Raw genomic sequence first — 22,667 nt, 5'->3', positions numbered from 1 at the left:
GCGTGATTTACACAATTACACATGCATACCCTCAAGTAGTAGTTGTGGATTTCTGCCGTCACAAAAAAAATATATTATTTCTTTTATAATTAGATACAAAAATTACCCTTTTTTTTGTAATTTTAATTATATTAAATGGAGTGTATTGTATATGTAACCAAAATAACATACACACACATGTAGCATAAACACTTAAGATTCATGATATTACATTAAGAATAAGTATAAAAAATAAATACTCTATTTAAATAAGCATTGATAATAAGCATTTTTGTATGGGATTACACATCACCTATCACCCAACAAATATTCTAATTACAAAATTTATAATTTCTCAACAAATATTGTCTAATTACGCATTTTTCAGAGAAATAACTTTGATACTTCGTACCACCAATGTTAACTTCTTATCAACCCTTATTTTTTCTTTTTATTTTTAAAAAGATGTATAATATAGTAAACGACATTATATTAGAAAATTTTAATTATACATATTTTCAAATAAATAACTTTAATTTAAAAAAAAAAATTATGTCCGATGTGTACCTCGATACCTACGACGTACATACGACAATAATAACAATTTTATTTTATGACAATCCAACCATTTCTTGTACTCGTTTTAGGAGCCTCAAGATTCACGAACAGCCAAACAGGACACAAAGTAGAACAGCTTAGGTGTGATTCACGTGTAAATATTCTTACTATTTTAGTAACGATTTTTTACCGTATTGTCCATAAGAAGATAATAATTAAGAATAAATAAATTAGGTAAATCACTACAAAAACTAATCTTTACAGTGGAATTAGGTTTTATATATGTACATTGAGTTGGTCTACTGTTTCTACTGTGACTACTGTCCTTCCGTTGACTAGATCGAGGTTTTGACGGTCGAGATAAATTAATATAATGTCCGCAGTATGGATTTAAAGTATAATACCGAACCCAATGGGATAGTCGGGTAGTTCAAGTGGCAAATGAGCTCTTTTTATGGGGAGAGAATTCTGAGATAATTCGTGTTCGATTTTCACAAGTGACGATTTCGCTTAGGTTAGCTCTCGTGCCTCTCAGAGCGAACGTGGATTAGTCGGGTGAACCTGGACCGTTAAACGGACAGATAAATACCGTTAAACGGACAGATAAATATCCGGATCACCTTGTGGTTTATACTAAAAAAAAAGTATAATACTGACAATTATACAAGTATAAGAAAAAAGTGATATAAAGACAAGAATACCCTTGTATAATAATAACAAGTAATCAAGGGCAAAACTGTCTTTTTCCCTTTTTCCTTTCATTTCCATGGCTAATTCCAATTCATGTGGGTGGTGGCTATAAATTCTAATTTAATTTATTGAATTGGGGAAATTATTGCAATTCTCTCTAACCAAATAATGTAGTTTTGCAATTAATAAAATTAAATTGACAAAAAATTTCAATTAATACCACCCAAACACCCCATTAACGTACTTGTAACTTGTTAACATTATCATAATCTAATTATTGATATGTTCAAAACGTGTTTCAAAAGAAAGGAATATAGTTAGTTGGACTAATCAAATTAGGATTATCATAATATATGTAATTAATAATATAATATATACGTTTTTTTTTAATTAATAAATTAAAACGTACATTGTGCAAGTTGCATTATATAATTATATATATTGCAGCATATGCATCCCCAAACAATAGTGAAAATGACCTTAGGGTTTTGTTTTTTTTTTTTTTTTTATATATTTAATACAGGCCTGTACCTTTGCTTTCACGTTTATTTTGCTGTTAAAGTTAACCTCACAAAATTGTCCATTTGGGGATTTGGGACTCCCACATCAACATCTCTACCCCATATAATGTTGCAATTGAAAGATCTCTAGGATATGTTTTCCTCTTCCATAACAATCAAAGGCTTTGTTTCTACTCGGGAAGGGTAGTCGGGTGAGCATAATTCTCGTACCAAAAGATCATGAATTTTATTCTTGTCAATATTCTTTCGATTGTGGCAGTCAGTTGCAATAAGTCTCTACTTAGTGCAGTTTACCTTACCTTTAAATTCTTGTATAGTTTGTAAGGTATTACAGATGAACGGAGTTTACCTAGTACGTACTCTCAGGTAGTGACAATAATAGGTTTTCCTTTTCACTCGAAAAAAGGGGGCTCTGTCTCCTTTTAAATAGAATGGTGATATTAGATCCATATTAAGAATATCGGTGATAAGATTGAAATACACGACGTACTAACTAGATCATTATAAATGCATTAAACTCTTATATTTATTCAATTAAGACTTTTGCGCTCTGGTCACATTAATTACAATTCATACAAACGACTTATTAAAAAATAGGTAGAGTGGTGTCCACTAACAAAACAGCTTAAATATCGTTATATACAATGACATTTTGGTTTTTAATTATGAATTTTTTCAAAAAAAAAAACAAAACAAAACATTAAAAAAAAAATAAATAATAGGTCAATGCACATTGTATTAAAAATATCGAAATGTCATTGTATTTGATGAAATTTCAACGATTTTGTTGATGGAGTACCAAAATTGATCATGTCACAATAATACTAGAACCAAAATGGATGTTCTAATAAAAAAAATAAATAAATAATTAAACTGTCACCTATAAATCTAAGATAAAAAATGGAATTAACTCTTAATTAAAATATTAATAAAAGGGTTGTGATTAGTTGTTTGTTGAGTTGTCAAACATATCCACGTACGAAGCCGAGGTTGCAAGTTACAAATAAACTATAAAAAGCAGCCTTTATATTTAATTAGGGAAGGACATTAACATAATTAATTAATTAATTGATTAACATAAAAGCACATGGAACATAGTGGAGTTAACATGAATTAGTTGTCCAATGTGTTAGTATATATATAACTATATATGTTAAAAAATTTCTTAATCCCGTAATTAATTTATCTGCACATGCACCTCACATAGTCACATGATATGTAACCAATAAATATTAATTTTATGCCTCAAAATGGGTAATCGATACGATAGAGCATAATTATCCTATCAGAAAAATACGAATTTAATTATTGTCAAAATAAGAGCGGTGTTTACTTAATACACAATCGATAAATAAGAGACTCGCAGGGCATGAGTCATTACATGAAAAAGATTAGGAAAAATGAAACGGACTCTTTTGATATATATATTTGATACAAGTAAATCTTATAATAAAATTGTTAATTATAATTTTTTTTTGAAGTAAAATTGTTAATTACTCCGTATAAAGTGTCAATATTAATTTATTTTTGATATGTCATGCTCAATATTAAATCAGAGTGTACTGGCTATCGTAATTTAATTTGTATATTCATTCTTTATTTTGAGAGTGTAATAAGAATAACTTAAAATAATTCTCATATGTACTCACATAAAATAAAATAATGAAAAAGTTCGAAACCACACGACCTGAATTTTCAAAATGTTAGAGGGAGGAATTAAATGCTCAACTTTAATATATAGCTCAAACATCGTACATATATAGCTCACAAAATAAGGTGAATTTTGCATAATATATTTTAGAGATCAATTTTTACTTTCATTTGATTGAAACTATTAACTAGACATAATTTTAGGCATGATTAGATATGTTCAATCATACATATACACTAGAAAGCTAATTTTTATGTGAACTAGATGGTAATGCACCACAATCATTATCGTCAAATTTTATAAATTTTCAAAAAACCACGGAATGACTTGGGCCCTAACTCTTTCTAATGATATCGTGGGTATAGCAAACTTAGACCTAACTTTTTTTTAATAATATTGTATGTGGATATAGCTATACCATATTTTTGTAGTTTTCTTTTATCTTTGCATCCGTTTGATCTCCCCCTCCCCCGACACACACGGAGCATCCTCATCAGGTGCTAACCGAAAAATGCAAAAGTGCACTCAACAAAGTACATTTATTCTTAACTTGTACGCTAACATACATATCATATGGTGCATTTTGTAATTTCGTGTGGGGTACATTCATGTCTAGATGCTCGTTTTCATTTTATATATCTCTTCTTCTTCTTCTTCAAATCTTTTTTTTTTCTTTTGGTGACAAGGGGAACACGCATTCCCTGGAGATGTGCTTCAGGTAAACCTCGCTCGTATGTAATAGCTCACAAACCACATAAAAGAGATAAATCATACTAAAAAAATCTAATGTGACTTACTCGATCAAGAGATAAGAGTGTTCACAAAAATTGAACTCCTCATATTTTGATTCGAAAATTATAATCAACCTACTTGGTCATCCCTTTTGGACCAAATAATATATATATACTATTTTTTTTTAACCGATCGATAAGGAAATATATGAATCGACAAATGTAAAAAAACAAACACAATGAAGCTAAGACACATATAATATAGGGAAAATTGTAAAAAAATGCCCCTCTATAATATGCCAATTATCAATGTCACCCCTGAATTATGAGTGGTGTAAATGTTGCCCCTTAATTATCAAAATGGTGCACATATAGCCCCTCCCGTAACGAACTTGTGGTTCCCCACCGCTGTCCATCGCTGGTACTTCGAATCGAGGGAGAGAAAAAACAACTAAATTACATATTTACTCCGATTTAACGGTGTCGTACACTAACGGGGAACCACATGTCCGATACGGGAGGGGTTATATGTGTACCGTTTTGATAATTGAGGGGCAACATTTACACCACTCATAATTCAGGGGTGACATTGATAATTGACATATTATAGAGGGGCATTTTTTACAATTTTCCCTATAATATACTGCTTGCTTCTTCTGTTCTTCATAATTCACATGTCACAAAACCCGTCACAAAATAAATTTGTTAAGATAAAAAAAAATAAAATAAATCAACGTTATTTCACGACAGGCTTTGCCCAAAACGTGCCACATTAACCTTATATAATATCAAAAGATATTATAATTATTTCGGACCAGCAAGAAGGGACCCGTTACATATATTATTATTATTAGTATCATTCATTAATGCCCTCGCTTCATGCCAACAAACCTCCACCAATATTCTCAACTTTTGTGTATGCCCATGCCAATATCATTCTTGACATTAGGACTTCTCAACGTGTCAGATCCAGAAATTGGTCTCATTATGAATAAAAAAAGTGATATGTAAAGTGTCCTTTCAACTGTCTCATCCCTCAAGTTGACTCGGACACGGCACACAATCAACTGGAATAAGCCATAGGTAACATACTCTTACTGGCAGGAATCTCGACATGTGCTCCCTTACCAAACACTATAAAAATCAGCTAACCCTTCAAGGGCGCCGGGGAGGGGGGGGGGGGGGGGGGGTTGGTGGGTGGGCGGCACTTCCTTAGTATTTCCCAACTTGTTGAGAACTGTCCAAAACAAAAACTCTAATAGATTCTTATATACGGAAAACATTATATATAATTATATATATTGAAATAATAGTACCATTTTCTTACCAATTTTATCTATTGTCAAAATTTTGTGTGAAACTGTCTCACGAATCATTGTCCATTAAACAGATTAAGTATCACAATTTATGTTATTAGTATTATAATATTTATCATTATTAACAATCAATTTTACCTTAAATATAGTATCATAATTTTTCATATAAGTATTACAATATCTATCATAAGTAACGGTTTATTTTTAATTCAAAAAATGGTGTTAAATTTTGTACAAGTATTACAATTTCTTTCACAAGTAACATTTCACATATAAGTATTATAATATTTACATTAGAATTACACTTTATAAGTATCACAATTTCAGTTATAAGTATTACAATATTTATCATTAAAAACAATTATTTTATATTAAATAATATTAGAATTTCATAAATATTACAATATCTATTATAAATAACATTTTATTTATTTCAAATTAATATTAAATTTTATATAATTAGTATTATGTTTTCTATTATAAGTAACAAATAACTATTTCACAAATTAAGATCTATAAAACGGTCTCATGACTCTTATATATTTGGTGTCTCCATCCCACTAAATCATAGAGAGTATCATAATAGAAGATAATTAACGTCGTTATTGTTGTTGTGTCACTAAATACGTCACTAATAGTCAAGGTTATTTAAGACTAGGTTAAGAGAATAATATAATGTTAAAATGTCATAATCGAAGTTAGAGAAGTTTTGAGTTTTATAATCATGCATCCCTCCCCCACCCAGGCACCCACCCACCCTCTCCTAGGAAAAAGTTAAGTTTTAATTTAAACAATTTTTTTTTTAATGCATCAAAGTTGATGTTTGGGACAACTTCAGCTCAAAATCAAAGCTAAAACAGATGTAATTCAGCTCAACCAAAATATTAAATTATAAAATTTTAATTCTATTTGCTTACATATGTAGCTCATTGGTAAAGATATTATCACCAAAAAAAAAAAAAAAAAAAAACACACACACACAAACAAACAAATAAATAAAAGTGTGTGTGTGTGTGTTTTTTTTTTTTTTAATTTTTTTAACTACAGTGATATCTGTATCTTAAAATGTGAGATAATTTAATTGAGTCTCAATCAGATTTTATTCGCGAACAACTCTATTAAGAGCGTTGTTATATCACAAAAATATCTTTTGATAAAATTATGGTAGACTTTATCATTATTTATTAAATGTTAGAGTTAATTTTAGTTTTGATTTGTTGACTGATGTGCCCTAGCTTTTATTAGTTATGATCAAATATTTTTTTCGAAAACAGTTATGATCAAATATGATTGATTTTGAACTCAAAAGTTCAAAGTTCTTTCAAAATAAAATGCTCAAAGTATTTGTTAGGTACTTGATTTAAAACAAGACAATACTTAACATAATTTATTTATTTATTTATTTATTATTATTATTATAAAAAATAATAATTAAGTTATTATAAATGAGTAGCCCATTGTCACGCGTGGACAAACTTAATCGAAAAAAATAAACAAGTGTTAAGTATTATCATTGATTGTTTTAAATCAAAATACTGGAATTAAATTGAACAAATTTTAGGTACAATGACTAAACTGAACAAAATAATATACTATATAGACCTGGCAAAGTTTTATTTATTTTAAACAAAAACCATAACCAAAGGATCGAAATTGAAGAATATCGATAATAAATTTTTATTTATATATCTGATACAATTTTCTCATATTGATTTCATATTCCAATGCTTATCTCTTGACATAACAATAAAATTTTGAATATTCATTGATTGATCATGAATTAGCTAGATTTATCCAAATTTTAAAAACATGCATATTTGTTAATTAAATAAAAAAAAAACTCAATTAAATATTACCTTATTGTGATCTTTCGTTGACTAAGATTACAAGATTAGTTTTATTCAGAGTTCATCTTTCGAATTGTGGTGACTAACTTTCTCATAAATTTCTTAAAAAAAAAACAAAAACAAACAAAAACAAAAACTTTCTCATAAGGTAACTGTGAGAAGGTGAATTTAGGAGAACATAGTACTACTCTTTTAGAATAATATGAGAATTGATTATATATAAGTATTTCATTTAAATTTTGTCAAAATTTGAAGGCAAATTAAAGAAACAAAATAGAAAATATAGACAAAAATAATTGTGGGGCCCTAAAAAGAGATTGGAAAGTTAAAGTTAAATTGGTATGTAGCCATGTAGGGACAATGGGAGTACATAAAAAATAATTAAAAATATTTTTTTTTTTAAATAAAAATTGGAGTGCAGTGTGAGTTGAATAGTTGACTGTCGATGGCGATTAGTTGAATACGCGGCCTACGATTAAATCGTTTTTTACACTGAACGAGTGGCGGCCCTTTCCTGGAAGCTGGAAGTTAATAAAGAAATACAATTACAAATGACATTTTTAATTATCATCAATTTTACTATGTAAATTTAAATATTAAAATTTACAATTTTCAAACTTTTTTTTAAATTTATACATTTAGTATTAACATTTTACATATTTAGTATAAAAAATTTGCACTTACAAAAATGCAAAAGTGTATTACAGTTAGGGTTTAAATTTTAGAATTTATGACGAAGTTTTTTTTTTATATTTTATTTAGTTTAGTATGTACAAATTAAAAAGTTTAAGGTAAATCATGTTCATGCAAATAGATAAATCACACTAAAAAGATCTTGTGCAATAGGCTTGGCTAATAGAGTATTAACAAGAATTGACCTGGTGCATTATATTTTTGTAATTAATTTTTGTGTGTGTTTTTTTATAGTGATGACAAAAACTTCGCAATCACTATTTGAAGATATGCATTGAACAAATTTTATATTTTATTCTTAATCAGTAAAGGATACATTAATATAAATCAATTTAGATTATCCATAGTTAATAAGTTCAAATCAAGAAAGTCAGATAAGTTACTAATGTTAAGAGACAAATTTGTAATCGTGTATTTTTCTTAAATTAATTTTTTTGGCTTTGTCAGACTAATTTCTAGATGCATGAATTCGCCTGTAGGTCCATAAAATATTAATATGTTACCTTCATGTACATAATCTAGAGCAAGGTCTGTAATGCTCATGGTAAATCCTGGTCCATAATATAATAATTAGTCTAGTGATTGAGTGACTGAAACACGATTTCTATACATAATCACGAGTTTGATTCCTATTAATACCATTTCAATCAATCTTATTGCACAAAGTTTTTCTAATGTAGTTTACACGAGCTCCAAATCTTGAATAAACAAAACCATATATTTGAACCAATCAACCAAATACTACCCCCAACAAAATTTATGATTTTACCTTCAATTACTTTTTTTTTTTTATATAGAAAATATGAAGTGCATAAAACATACACGAATGGGATTCTGCAGATTGCCAACTGCATGAGGATTCTGATACTACAAATACAAAAATGAAGAATATTTGTTCCATTTCCATTTTAATGACTTGCTATTTTTTAATGGTTTATCATAGAATCCACATAAGGCATAAAATTGAACTCAATCTTCCTAGGAAATTATATTCCCCTTTTCTTAAATTGGAGCATTGCACTATCAACACTTCATAAGCGCAGCTCCTCAATATTCAACACCCAACACAATATTTTATATCCTCTTATATATATGCCTAAATTTCGACTACCCAGTATACTGGGTAAATCGCACTTGTGTAATAGTCTGCATGACAAGAAAAACCTGCAATCACACTATGAAGACCTGGTGCGATAAGGGAAACATGCAATCACACTATGAAAATCTAGTGTGACGGGTTCGATCGAGAAGATATTGATCGAGAATTATCAATAATCGAATTTTTGACTTTCTGGTATGAGAATTATGCATCACCCACTCGCCCACCCCTTATGAGTCAATTCTTCTATGTTCTTGAATTACTGTATAGTTGTTTATGTACAATTTTATTATCATATGTGCTTGATTTTAACTAAAAGTATAACTCGGTGATTCATCTAGTATATGACTTGAAATCAAATGTTGTTACACCCTTACTATGCTATAAAAAGTTAGAAATTGGTGCAGAATATATACTCTACGATACTCTGTTGATCCAATAGATGGGAGATAAAAAGAGAGAAATTGAACCCTTTTTTTTCATCAATGGTTTATCATCACATAAAAGTTTATTTTTCTTTTCTTATAGAATTTTGATAAGTGATTAAAACCCATTATTTTATAACAACTAATAATTAACGAGGCATATTTTGAACTGGTTAACCAATTGAGCTATATTCGGAAACATTAGGATTTGTTTTCCTTTCCTAATAGAGAGATGAAAATGGTTGCAATGTTGCACGTGTGGTAAGTCCAAGGTGGTAGTAAAAAAGACAGCGCCGGCTTTACTACGCTGGCGATAAATAATATATGTCCCGATTAATCGGCGTGCTTTAATGGAAGCTTCAACTTCACTGCCCCCTCATATTTCCACCATATCTTCACTTTCTCTCCACCACTCTCTTCCTCCCAACTCTCTCTCTCTCTAAAAATACAGTAAGAGAGCAGACTCCACTGCTCAGTTTCTTGAAAATCCGGCGAGAATTTTCACTGTGAATCTCAAGTCCGATTGTTGGATGACGGATTATAGGCTACCGTCGACGAATCTCTGGGCCGCCACGGCGTCCGCCGCCGGCGATGACGCGTCCATGATGGAGGCGTTCTTGTCCTCCGATATGCCCCAGTTTTGGCTCCCGCCGTCCACTACTGCTACTACCAACAACGGCGGCGGCGCGTCGGCGGCGATGACTACGACGTCTGCTCACGCGCCGCCGCCGCCGCCTGCGGCGGCGGCGTTCAACCAGGAGACGCTACAGCAGCGGCTGCAGACGCTGATCGACGGCGCGCAGGAGAGCTGGACGTACGCTATTTTCTGGCAGAGCTCCGTCGACGACTTCGCCGCGCAGGCGTTTCTAGGGTGGGGCGACGGGTACTATAAAGGGGAGGAGGATAAGGCGAAGCGGAGCAAGAAAGGGTCGTCGCCGGCGTCGATAGCGGAGCAAGAGCACCGGAAAAAAGTCCTCCGGGAGCTCAATTCTTTAATTTCCGGCCCCGCCTCCACCGACGACGCCGTCGACGAGGAAGTCACGGACACCGAGTGGTTTTTTCTGGTTTCCATGACCCAATCGTTCATGACCGGGTCCGGTCTACCAGGCCAAGCGTTCTACACCTCCAACCCGGTCTGGCTCGCGGGACCGGAACGGCTCGCCGGTTCGGTCTGCGAACGAGCCAGACAGGCCCAGGGGTTCGGGCTCCAAACCATGGTCTGTATCCCGTCGGCGAACGGCGTCGTCGAGCTCGGATCGACGGAGGTGATTTTTCAGAGCACAGATTTGATGAACAAAGTCCGGGTTTTGTTCAATTTCAATAACCCCGATTTGGGTTCCATCTCCGCCTCCGGCTCCTGGGCGGCGCAGCCGGAAAACGACCCGTCGGCGCTCTGGCTCACCGACCCCGGCCCGGAAGTTAAAGATTCCGTCAACACAAACGTTCAAGGAAACTCGTTTCCGTCTTCAATCACCAAGCAAATCGTCTTCGGAAACGAAAACCCAAATCCGGCAACCGTCGAAACTCAGAGTAATAATAATAATTCTCAGCTTTTCCCCCGGGGATTGAATTTCTCCGAGTTCGGGCTCGACGGAGGAGGAGCCGCCGTCAGAAACGAAACGTCGTCGCTTTCCTGCAAGAGGGAGTCCGGGGAGATCTTGAATTTCGGTGATAACGCCGTTAAAAGAAGCGCCTGCAGCGGGAACGACGCCATTTTTTCCGGCCAGTTTCCGGCAGCAGACGAGAACAACAACAACAATAAAAACAAGAAACGGACGACCACGTCCCGGGGGAGCAACGACGAGGGGATGCTTTCTTTCGTCTCCGGCGTGGTGGTTCCTTCCGCCGGCGGCGCCGGAGGCGCCACCGGCGATTCCGACCACTCAGATCTCGAAGCCTCGGTGGTGAGAGAAGCGGACAGCAGCCGCGTCGTGGTGGAGCCGGAAAAGCGGCCGAAGAAACGCGGCCGGAAACCGGCGAACGGCCGGGAAGAGCCGCTGAACCACGTAGAAGCGGAGAGACAACGGCGGGAGAAACTAAACCAGAGATTCTACGCCTTACGCGCCGTCGTCCCCAACGTTTCGAAAATGGACAAAGCCTCCCTCCTCGGCGACGCCATTTCCTACATAAACGAGCTCAAATCGAAGCTCCAAACCGCCGAATCCGCCCAGGAAGATCTGAAAACCCAACTGGAATCCATAAAGAAAGAATCCCGACACCCTCCTCCTCCTCCGCCCCCCGAGCCGCCCCTCAAACTCGCCGGAAAAATCGTCGACATCGACGTCGACGTCAAAATCATCGGGTGGGACGCCATGATCAGAATACAATGCAGCAAAAAGAACCACCCGGCAGCGCGGCTAATGGTGGCGCTCAAAGATCTCGATCTCGACGTCCACCATGCGAGCGTTTCTGTGGTGAACGATTTGATGATCCAACAAGCCACCGTGAAGATGGGCAGCCATGTTTACAACCAAGAAGAGCTCCGTTTAGCTCTAACTTCATCCATCGCTGCAAATCGTTAAAAACCCGTCAAGATTACTGTGTTAGATGCATCTGTATTATATATTTAATTTGTTATGATCATCAGACAGACAGAAGATCGAGCTGTTTAAGTATGTTTTAGTCGGTATATATTTTAGTTCTGTTCTTGATTTTCAGTTCTAAGCTAAGCAAATTAAAGTTCCGGCCCGGACTCAATTAATGTCGTCTAGTCTTCGTGAATTCTGTGTGTACATATAAAATTTCTGCAGAATCGTATAGAGATAAGATGAAGTTCAATCCGCCATTGTTGTTACTCGTGTGTTCTTCCATCTTCACACCACACCAATGATTAAAGATTGGACTTTTAATAAGATTTTTTGGTTGAGAATGTTAAAGAATATATGTGGTTGATATCTTTCTTGTTTAGTTCTTGCTCCTATTGACTAGCATTGGACAGTTGTTACGATATCTTGTTAACTACATGCGTGTTGGGCTGATTGTTACAATATCCTGCTAACTACCTGCTATATTCTCTCCCTTGTATGTTATTTAAGTTTGAGTGTTTTCATCAGTGCTCCTATTGACTAGCAGTGTTGGACGGGTTGTTACAATATCCTGCTATCTTCTCTCTCTTGCATTCTATTTAAGTCTGAGTGTTTTCATCAGTAAACTTGTTCAGTTCATAACCTTTCATGGTATCAGAGCATAGTTTTCTCCTACAAAATTTTTTTTTCTCCGCTTCTATCCAAATGGCTTCAACTACTACAACCACAAAAAGATATCAGCCACAGATGACTAGCGTGGCTTAATAAATTTGTTGAAACTCTGTCAGCTCGGTTTGCCCTTAAGGACCTTGGTTCCTTGCATCACTTTTTAGGTGTTGGAGTAGTTTCAACACTGCGTGTTCCTGTCTCAAAGTCAATATATCACAGACATACTGGTTCGTTTCGAGATGGATGGTGCTGTACTTTCATGCTGGCAACCTCTCTCGGTGAGAGTGTATACAGATGCTGATTGGGGTGGCTGCACTTCTAGTGGGCGGTCCACTACTGCTTACCTATTGTATCTTGGGACCAACCTCGTCTCTTGGAAGTCCACTCGTCAGAATCAGTTTCGTGCTTGTCCACAGAAGCCGAGTTCTGTGGGTAAAGAATCTGTTGCATGAGCTCTGGTTGCAACTGTTGGAGCCTCCGGTTCTGCTTTGTGACAACCTTAGCGCTACGTATCTGTGTAAGAATCCGGTGTGTCATTCCCGTATGAAGCACCTCGCGCTTGACTATTTCTTTGTTCGTGACCTAGTTTCTAATGGCTCACTGGTGGTTTGGCACATTCCTTCGTCGGGTTAGCTCACTGATTTTCTTACGAAGCCGTTAGGCCGCTCGCTGTTTCTTCTGTTCCGTTCCAAGATTGGAGTCTGCGACGGATCCTCTATCTTGCGGGGGCGTGTTAAGGATATCTGTGGCTGATATCTTTGGTCTCTATTTAGTTCTAGTTATGCTCCTATTGACTAGTAGTGTTGGACGGGTTGTTACAACATTCTGCTATCTTCTCTCCTTTGTATGCTATTTAAGTCACATTATTTTCATCAATAAACTTATTCAGTTCATAATCTTTCAAAGAAGTCTAAATCCAAGCTATATATATATATATATATATATATATATATATATATATATATATATATATATATATATATATATATATATATATATATATATATATATTTATTTATTTATTAGTACTAAACCAAAAATCTTTTTTGTTTTTTAAATTCACATTTCTTAAGTACTTCGAACTATATTTATCATAAACCTCATGAATTCGCTCTAAAACTCATGGGTTGCGAGTTGCGGGGATAGTTTAGTGAGATATAACTAACACTTCTTCTTCTTCTTCTTCTTCTCCTTCTCCTTCTTCTTGGCAAAGAACCCAAATTAGTTATTGGATGAAACTAAACCAAGTTATTAAAACCATGGTAGAAAAAACAATGCAAATTGATACTTTAGTCAAACATAAATAAATAAATAAATAACATTAAACCAAGTTAATATTTTTTTTTTGGGATAAGGGTCAAATAGACCCTTCAACTATAGGCCAAAGTGCAATTAGCCCCTTAAACTAACAAAAGCTTCAATTAGACCCTTTATCTTTTCATTTTTGTGCAATTAGGTTAATTAGAAGGTTACATTAAAGTTGCAGGTAATTTTTTTTTAAAAAATAAAAATAAAATAATATCTTTTTTTAATTCAAATAAAAATAAAATAATAAAGAAATTAAAAAAAAAAAAAAAAAAAAAAAAAAAAAAAAAAAAAAACAGGCTTCTCCGTCAAACTAGACGGAGAAGTCGGCGGAGAAACTGCCATGGCTGGCTTCTCCGGCCAGTTGACGGAGAAGCCGACCATGGCTTCTTCGCCCAGTTGACGGAGAAGCCGGTCATGGCTTCTCCGTCAAACTGGACGGAAAAGTCGGCCATGGCTCTCCGTCAAACTGGACAGAGATACCAGACATGGCTTCTCCGTCCAGTTTGACGGAGAAGTCGGCCATGGATTCTAAGCCCAGTTGACGGAGAAGCCGGCCATGGCTCTCCGTCAAACTTGACAGAGAAGCTGGCAATGGCTTCTCAGTCCAGTCGACGGAGAATGGGCCGGCTTCTCTGTCAAACTGGACGGAGATGCCAGCCATGGCTTCTCCGTCAACTGGACGTAATTTGTTTTTTTTTTTTTTTTTTTAGTTTTAGTTTTTGTTTTTGTTTTTTTTTTAAAAAAAAAAAAAATCAATTTGACCTACTATTACCTTATGTTTACCTTCAAATTAAGCTAATTGCACAAATTTAGAAAGTTATGGACTTAATTGCATACAAGTAAAAAGATGAAGGGGTTAATTGGAGCTTTTGTTAGTTCAAGGGGCTAATTGCACTTTGTCTTATAGTTGAAGGGCCTATTTGACCCTTATCCCTTTTTTTTAATAATTGGATATGATCAGCCGATCAGGGACGGAGCCAAAGGGGGGCAGGGGGCACCTGTCCCCCCTCACCCCACCCCATATATATAATTTTTGTGTGTATATATGTATATATAGTATAGGTTTTAGTATTAGTATAAAAAAACTAGTAAATGTTAACAAGTAAGGAGTTAGATTAGTTGGTAAGGCATGTGGTTAGTAATGAGAAAGGTCTTGGGTTCAAATCCTTGCATTAACATTGTTTAACATATCTTCTCCTATGGCTTCAACACAGTCACATATTTAATATCTGTTTATTTTTTTAAAATCATCTCTTTTGTATTTAATGTTTCGCTTTTACTGGAAAAAAATTCTAAATCTGTCATACTTCTTCGCCCGTTCTCAGTCGAATTTCTGGCTCCGTCCCTGGATATGATTAGTATTCTCATTTACTTTTTGTTTAGGAGTTCATTGAACTTGCCATTGTGATTCTTTGTGATTTTCAGAGGAATTGATTGAGGTTCTGATTTTCTTTGAATTCCTTAATGATACTATAATGTTGGTTTTGAAAATTCCACAATTTGTCAAAAAGGTTGTTTACGGTAAATTTATTGCACATGCATGCGGTGCCACACTTCTTAAATATAGATTAACTTAATCTTTGTCAACTTTTCACATTTAACTTTTTTTTTTTTTTTTTTTTTTTTTTTTTTTTTTTTGTGACAAGAAAACCTGCCACCACTATCTCGGTCACACAGTTCAAATATAATATACTGTATATTCATTATTAAAAAAAATTATTTTTAGTATCAAATTTATCATGATCACTCTTGTCCTAGTACAAATTTACAAGAATTTCTTTGAGGATTTAGGTTTTTTTTTTTTTTTTTTTTTTTTTTTTCTATCTGATGTTATGAACATGAGTTTACTCAAATTAATTTTTTGTTAAATCACAAGATGTCTTGAGTAGACCTAACAATAAAGGGCACATTTAAATCCGTATCATAGCCAGTCTAATTCCTGTACTCAAATTCCTATAATTCTTATTATTTTCTTCTCTTTCGTATAAAAATATTTTTTTTAGTAGTTGACCTTTTAAAAAAAAAAGTTAAAAAGATTAAGTAATTACATCAATAAGTGAAAATTTTCAAATTTTATACATTATAATAATTATATTCAAATTTTTAAATTTTGATAATTTAGTATTAAACCTTGTGTCCTGAAGTGGTTGTGACTACTGAAGAGATCAGAAAACCCACCTAACCTAATTTTATTTAGTTTTCAATTAATTGTCATATAAATTGTTTTAAAGAGTTGTAGCTCAACATTCATATCATTTGTCATATAAACCAAAAGTGTAATATCAAAAAGAAGTCAAGATTTTTTCATTCAATTCATTGCAATGATTATAGTCACTTTATTCTATGACGAAAATTCTACTATGCCAAATTGTACCAATACAAGATCCTTATAAAACTCATGACCTTTAGTCTGGCTTTGATGCCAAATTAAAGTATCTGCTCCATTACAACTAAAAGTCTAAACTGATAGTTGGATTGCACATTAATAGTTGGATTTCACTTGACACCCTCTCCGCACCATCTCATATATATATATATATATATATATATATATATATATATATATATATATATATATATATATATATATATATATATATATATGAGATGGTGCGGAGAGGGTGTCAAGTGAAATCCAACTATTAATGTGCACATTAATAGTTGGATTTCACTTGACACCCTCTCCGCACCATCTCATATATATATATATATATATATATATATATATATGAAATGGTGCGGAGAAGGTGTCAAGTGAAATGTGTAGTGAGATTTAAACCGTTGATCAAATTTAGATTAACGGTTCAAATCAATTAAAATTAAAAAAGAAATGGAGAAATGAAATGAAGTTTGAGATGAATATATATGCATTCACCTTACGTGTGGAAGACAATTGTTTGCAGATACATAAAATAAAATAAAGGACACTAAAATACAAAAGATGTTGATAAACATCTAATCCCTGACTAAATTATGAGGTGGATAATTTTGTTGGGGAGTGGACTTAGGACAAATGATGTTGATTAATGAAAATAATCTTGTCATGTTTTACATGTGAAATTTCTTAATTCCTAGAAATCATCATTATATAATATGTCCCACATGTTTTCCATCTTGTCCATACCTCCTTAATTATTAACTATTTTTTTCTTTTATTATATTTAATCTAACAAGCAGTCATTATTTTAAAGGAATAAGGTTCAAATTGGCCACTGAACGTAACCTGAAAATGCAATTAGGCCACTGAACGAAAAAAAAGTCCAATTAGGCCACTGAACACTCCAAAAACGTGCAATTAAGCCACTGAACTCTCCAAACGTATGCAATTTCACCGGATAGCAGGTTACCATCAATTTTAGCAGGTTACCTGCTTACGTGGCAGCTGAGTTGGCATTTTTAAATAATTTTTAATAATTAATTTTAATAATTAATTTTATAAAAAATTGAAAAAAATAAATAAATAATAAAATAAAGTCGTTTTTATTTTTTAAAAAAATTTTTTAAATAAAAATTTATTATTAAAATTTATTAAAAATTATTAAAAATTTATTAAAATGCCAACTCAGCTGCCACGTAAGCAGATAACCTGCTAAAATTGAGGGTAACCTGCTATCAGGTGAAATTGCACATTTTTGGAGTGTTCAGTGGCCTAATTGCACTTTTTTTTCGTTCAGTGGCCTAATTGCATTTTCAGGTTACGTTCAGTGGCCAATTTGAACCTTATTCCTTATTTTAAATGCAATCTTATTTTAATCTAATTAATTTGGATGAACATATATAAGTCAGGATTTGGTGATGGGTCTGCATATTTTTCACATAATGTATTTGCGGGTTAGGTTTTCCCCAAACCCCACCACATAGCCCACTTAAAAATGGGGTCAATGTAATTATATTGTTCAAAAATGGTGGATGAGTAGATGAAGTATGATTTTCGTACTAGAAAATTACGAGCTTAATTTTTGTTAATGCTCTTTCAGTCAAGTCCACCGTACAGAGTTTCACGAGATTTATCCAGTATATATACACATTCGGGTAGTCAGTTAAGTCCAACGTACAGAGTTTCACGAGATTTATCTAGTATATATACACATTCGGATAGTAGTTGTGAATTTTTCTCGTCATCTATAAAAATAATGTTAATTATAATTTTAGTTATTACAATAAGTAAGAATTGTCTTGTCAACACCATCTCTGTCAAATCCGTTGCAAATGGTTTTTGAATGATGTTTATTTTTTGTGTTCATGGGCTATTACATAGAAACAAGGGAAAATAATGAAGAATTGACTATTTCAATTCCTTATGTCAAGATAGTCATTATTCATTAGTTTTGTCTTAAATTTTGCATATGTTCTAGACTTTTAACTTAATTAGTCACGGGAAGTCGAAAATGAAAGTAGGAGTGGCACATTAATTTGTCATTGTTTAATGATAGTTGTCATATGCCATTGTTATATCGTGCATGTGCGCTCTAACAAGATTTTATGTTTCGTATCTACAGAATTGTATAGTAGAATACACATAAACTCTTAACATAATATACATAATACATAATACACATTAACTCTTAACATAATACATATGAACTCTTAACATAATACACATAAACTCTTAACATAATACACATAACGGAATTGGACGGATAGAACGATGTCCATCGCGTCAACTCCCACCAATTTATAGAAACGAGTCGTTTTGGGTCAGGACGCACAATACATTGTGCGACCTAGTGCACGATATAATTTACGTGTCAGATGAGGTAAGGCTATCAAAGTGGGCCGAAGTTCACAAGCTAGCCCACGAAATAGCAAGCCTAATGGGCCAGGCCCTAATAAAAAAAATATATATACATATATATGCTACACAGCAAGACAAAACTCTGCCTTGCTATGTAACATTTTATATATATATATATATATATATATATATATATATATATATATATATATATATAAATATATAATATTATTAATAGCTTAAAAAAGTAATTATTTTAAATTTTTAAATACGAAAAAATTAATATTATTTTTAAATTTTACATATTTTTTTGAATTTTGAATTCAAAAAAAAAAAATTCGCGGGGCCCGTCAACCCACATAGGGTGGACTAAGGTTGCATGAACCCTAGTCTGTAGTGGGACGGGCCAGACCACTTGGACAATACTAATATTATGAGATTCTCAAATCAACATATACTAAGACATCTTGGATTTAAATCTCGAAAATACAATTACTTTAAAACACATGAGAATGTACTTTGTCACCATTCTAACGACTCACCCGGCACAAACAGAACTAGTATCTTGTCCCTGGCCCGGATTAATTAACATTAATGATGATAAAATCTTGACGAAAATGAACTTTAATGGTAATATGAACACACTGGCTGAGCTTAATTATCGGATTGGATTCAATTTGGAGCCTGCAAGAAACTTGAAAAACAATGGCCATTAACGTAGTAAAACTGTCTTTCCTCCATCAAAATCGCTCTCTCTCTCTCTCTCTCTCTCTCTCTCTCTCTCTCTATACGTATATATATATACACATACAATGAAGCCAGTTTTGTCACCTCCTCACCCATTCACCCATGCTATACAACCTATATTAGTACGTAAATATGTACTCTCAAAACCTTAAAGCCCCCAAACAAAACTAAAACTAAAACTACAATCTTTAATTTCCGCCCCCCACGGATTATAACCTCTATCTACTATCTATCTATCATCTTCTTCAATCTTCTATCACCATTATCATCATAATCAGTTCATCAATCATCATGAGTCTGAATTGCCTGACGTGCCAGAGAACGAACTCGCTGAGGGGCGGAATCGAAGCCGCCATTACTGTGGGCAGACAGAAGGCCAAGGCTGGCCGGACTTTGAGGCGGAATCACGCCGCCGTCGAGAGGAGCTGGTCGGGGAACTTGGTTCCCAGGCTGACCGCCGGCAACAACAATGGCTCCGGCGCCGGCGCCGCCTCGAATCCGGGGCTGCAGAAGGTGGAGCGCGGCGGCGTGTCACGGCGCAGGCACCGGCACAGCGGCCCCGTGGAGTACGAGCCGCCTCGGCTGGTCAGGAGCAGTGGGATGAGGAGGGATTGGAGCTTTGAGGATCTAAAGATCAGAAAAGTGAAAACCTGACCGGCCGGCCAGACAGATTCAAGAAATCCGGCCAAAAAACTGCAGATTCAAGACTGTGTTATATATATATATATATATATATATATATATATATATATATATATGGAAAATATATGCATGTACATTTGATCATTTGGGGGGTGATTGGGTGTATTGTATGTAATTTGTTTGTTTCCAGAATTGTTCATATACATATATATCTTATTCATACTGATATATGATAATGAAATTATAAATGAATATAATTTATGTCTAACATGCATTATGCATATGTTCATCATTTCATCTTTTGCCATTTTTTGATTTACGGGAAAGCCTGCAACCATTACTGGACTGGAAGGTGCGCTATGGTGAACCCCTACCTTATGGTGTTAACCAGCAAAGGATCATAAAGAGGTAAACGGCCAACAAGCAATCTGATGGGGAGTTAAACTTAATCATAGACAAAGCATCAAAGATCACAACTTTGAAGCACACAAACATCCTTTAAAGACTCCATCATCATAATGCTTAGAAAGATTGTTCCTCAGATACTTTGTATTTACTTTCTGTCCCCATAGATTTTCCATCTTACTAGCAACTCGACCTTCTTTGTAGATGCCAAAAGGTATAGCTAATAGTGTTTGAGACAGGTGTTGGACTTGGCCCTTAGAGACTTTATCGACCTTCGTCCAACAATTCCCCCTCCTAGCACCAATCAAAAGCTATAGTTAGTAGGGAAGACGCAACTTATTTTCTTACTTATAGATTGTTATCACATTGTTCTGTCTACAGGCTGGGTGCTGGATATTTACCCTTAGAGACTTTACCAGCCCCACCCAACAATCCCCCAACCACCGGGTACTAGACATGATCCCTTTACCGGCTCTGCACAACACCTCCTCAAGCCAAAAAGAAAGAAAGAAAAGTAAATGTGGGCAGTGAAGGCATGAATGGAGCAAAAATTGCAGCTTTAAGCAGTATTAAGTCAAAGGTGGAGATTTCTTGAGCTCAAAACCAGTGGTGTAGATTATGGCACATAGTGAGCCATGGTAGGTGCAAACATGAACACCACAGACTGGGTATCTTTCAATAATTCTTCTTCTTCTTGGAAGAGCATATTGAAGTCAGAAAAAGCATATGACAGTTAACAGTAATCATCAAAACCAAAGAAAAACACAATCTTGAGTGCCCAAACTACTGAGAAACACAAGCAGAATGAAAGATAGATGGACAGAATAACTTGTTGTATTAGCCTATTAGGGGAAGATAGAAAGTAGAATACCTTTTATGCTTGAAGATCAGAGGAATTTTCCCTTGGGCACAGACAATCATCACAGAAATGGTGGGATACTAGCTTGATTGGTATGAGTGGTCGTGCACTCTCATTTCTATCCTTTAAGAGAGGTTGAGAGTTTGAAACCGCATTTTGGCGGATGGATCATGATTCTCGTATTAAAAAGTCACAATTTCGATTCTTGTTTTTTAATTAACACTTTTTTTTTTTTGTCAGTTTAATTCATGTTAACACCTTATTAGTTGAATTTGTCAGAAAAGGACTCTAACCCTTTTCTTTAAGGGAAAGGCTTAGTTCAAACTCTAGGTTATAGACTTGTTAGGTACATATCGTAACTTTTAAAAGCTCATTTTTATTTTATTGACATTATAACCGTTGTTGTTGCAAATTTATCAGCATTATAATATTTGCTCTATGCTTCTGAAAAAAATGCAAAATATGGTAGATATATCACATCATATATGTAAAATATAAGGTGCAAAGTTATTGAACTCTTATATATTTGTAGGCTATGTTAAAAAGGTTTGGATCACTCAACTTGAATTACAATTTTAAAACTATAAAGACACTTTGTATTACAATAATTGATAGTGGAAATTAGGTTGGGATCTAGGGATTGCTATGGTGTGATGGTTGAGTAAAGTAAGTATATATAACAATTGTGCACAGTAGTTGAAAGAGATGTAGATTGTTAAGTGAGTATAAGATGCCTTGCTAATAAAATACTTTTTCAAAAGAACAATGCTCAAAATCAGCTTGGTTGGTTGGCGTGAGTGGTCGTGCACTCTTGTCCCTTAAGAAAGGTCGGAAGTTTGAATCCTATAGAAAAACTAATATAGGCAGCATTAAAAAGAACCTGCTCAGGACATCTCGGGGTCTGACAAAAAAGAAAAAGAAAAAAGAGAACAATGCGTGCTTGAAACTATCTCATAAAAGTTGTTAAAGACGGTTGAAGCTGTTGAGAGATTTGCACGGCATATATATATATATATATATATATATATATATATATATATATATATATATATATATATATATATATATCTTCCACCTAATAGGAGGTTAGGACATGGCGTTCGGATTGAGAGATCAATCGACACACTGCCAAACAGAGCTAAGTAATTGTTGTTTCTGTGTGCTTTGTGCTTCGTCCTCGTCCATACAATGTTGTAAGGTTTATTGATTTGGAGATTGGTGAATGAAGGATTGAAAAATATGTTCTTGAAATGCGCCCTCTCCTCCC

At 34.2% G+C, this 22,667-nt stretch overlaps 2 protein-coding genes and 1 long non-coding RNA gene across 5 annotated transcripts; 2 read left to right on the top strand and 1 right to left on the bottom strand.

Annotated features, from left to right (window-relative positions):
- The first annotated feature begins 9,886 nt into the window (after window positions 1-9,886).
- Window positions 9,887-12,304, top strand: LOC109153202 (transcription factor MYC2-like). Its single transcript, XM_019301032.1, has one exon. The coding sequence runs from the start codon at window positions 10,041-10,043 to the stop codon at window positions 12,030-12,032; it is 1,992 nt and encodes a 663-aa protein (XP_019156577.1). The 5' UTR covers window positions 9,887-10,040; the 3' UTR covers window positions 12,033-12,304.
- Window positions 12,305-19,396: 7,092 nt separating this feature from the next.
- LOC109153271 lies at window positions 19,397-21,476 on the bottom strand. 3 transcript variants are annotated; one of them, XR_002049483.1, is made up of 2 exons: window positions 20,511-20,577; window positions 19,397-20,144 (listed from the first exon to the last, which is right to left on the bottom strand). It is a non-coding gene; the product is annotated as an uncharacterized LOC109153271 (long non-coding RNA). The 3 variants fall into 3 exon arrangements; XR_002049481.1 differs by lacking the exon at window positions 20,511-20,577 and adding an exon at window positions 21,413-21,476 and having other exon boundaries at window positions 19,427-20,144; XR_002049482.1 differs by lacking the exon at window positions 20,511-20,577 and adding an exon at window positions 21,413-21,476 and having other exon boundaries at window positions 19,440-20,187.
- On the top strand, window positions 19,768-21,444 carry LOC109153269. The gene is made up of 2 exons (XM_019301137.1): window positions 19,768-20,123; window positions 21,394-21,444. Exons 1-2 carry the CDS (start codon window positions 19,786-19,788, stop codon window positions 21,398-21,400), a joined length of 345 nt encoding a protein of 114 aa, XP_019156682.1. The 5' UTR covers window positions 19,768-19,785; the 3' UTR covers window positions 21,401-21,444.
- Window positions 21,477-22,667: the final 1,191 nt, after the last annotated feature.

This window comes from Ipomoea nil, unplaced genomic scaffold, assembly GCF_001879475.1.
Source record: "Ipomoea nil cultivar Tokyo-kokei standard unplaced genomic scaffold, Asagao_1.1 scaffold2480, whole genome shotgun sequence".
NCBI classification, from domain to species: domain Eukaryota; kingdom Viridiplantae; phylum Streptophyta; class Magnoliopsida; order Solanales; family Convolvulaceae; genus Ipomoea; species Ipomoea nil.
Note: the sequence above shows the minus strand (reverse complement) of the source record. Positions and strands in the feature narration are given on the sequence as shown.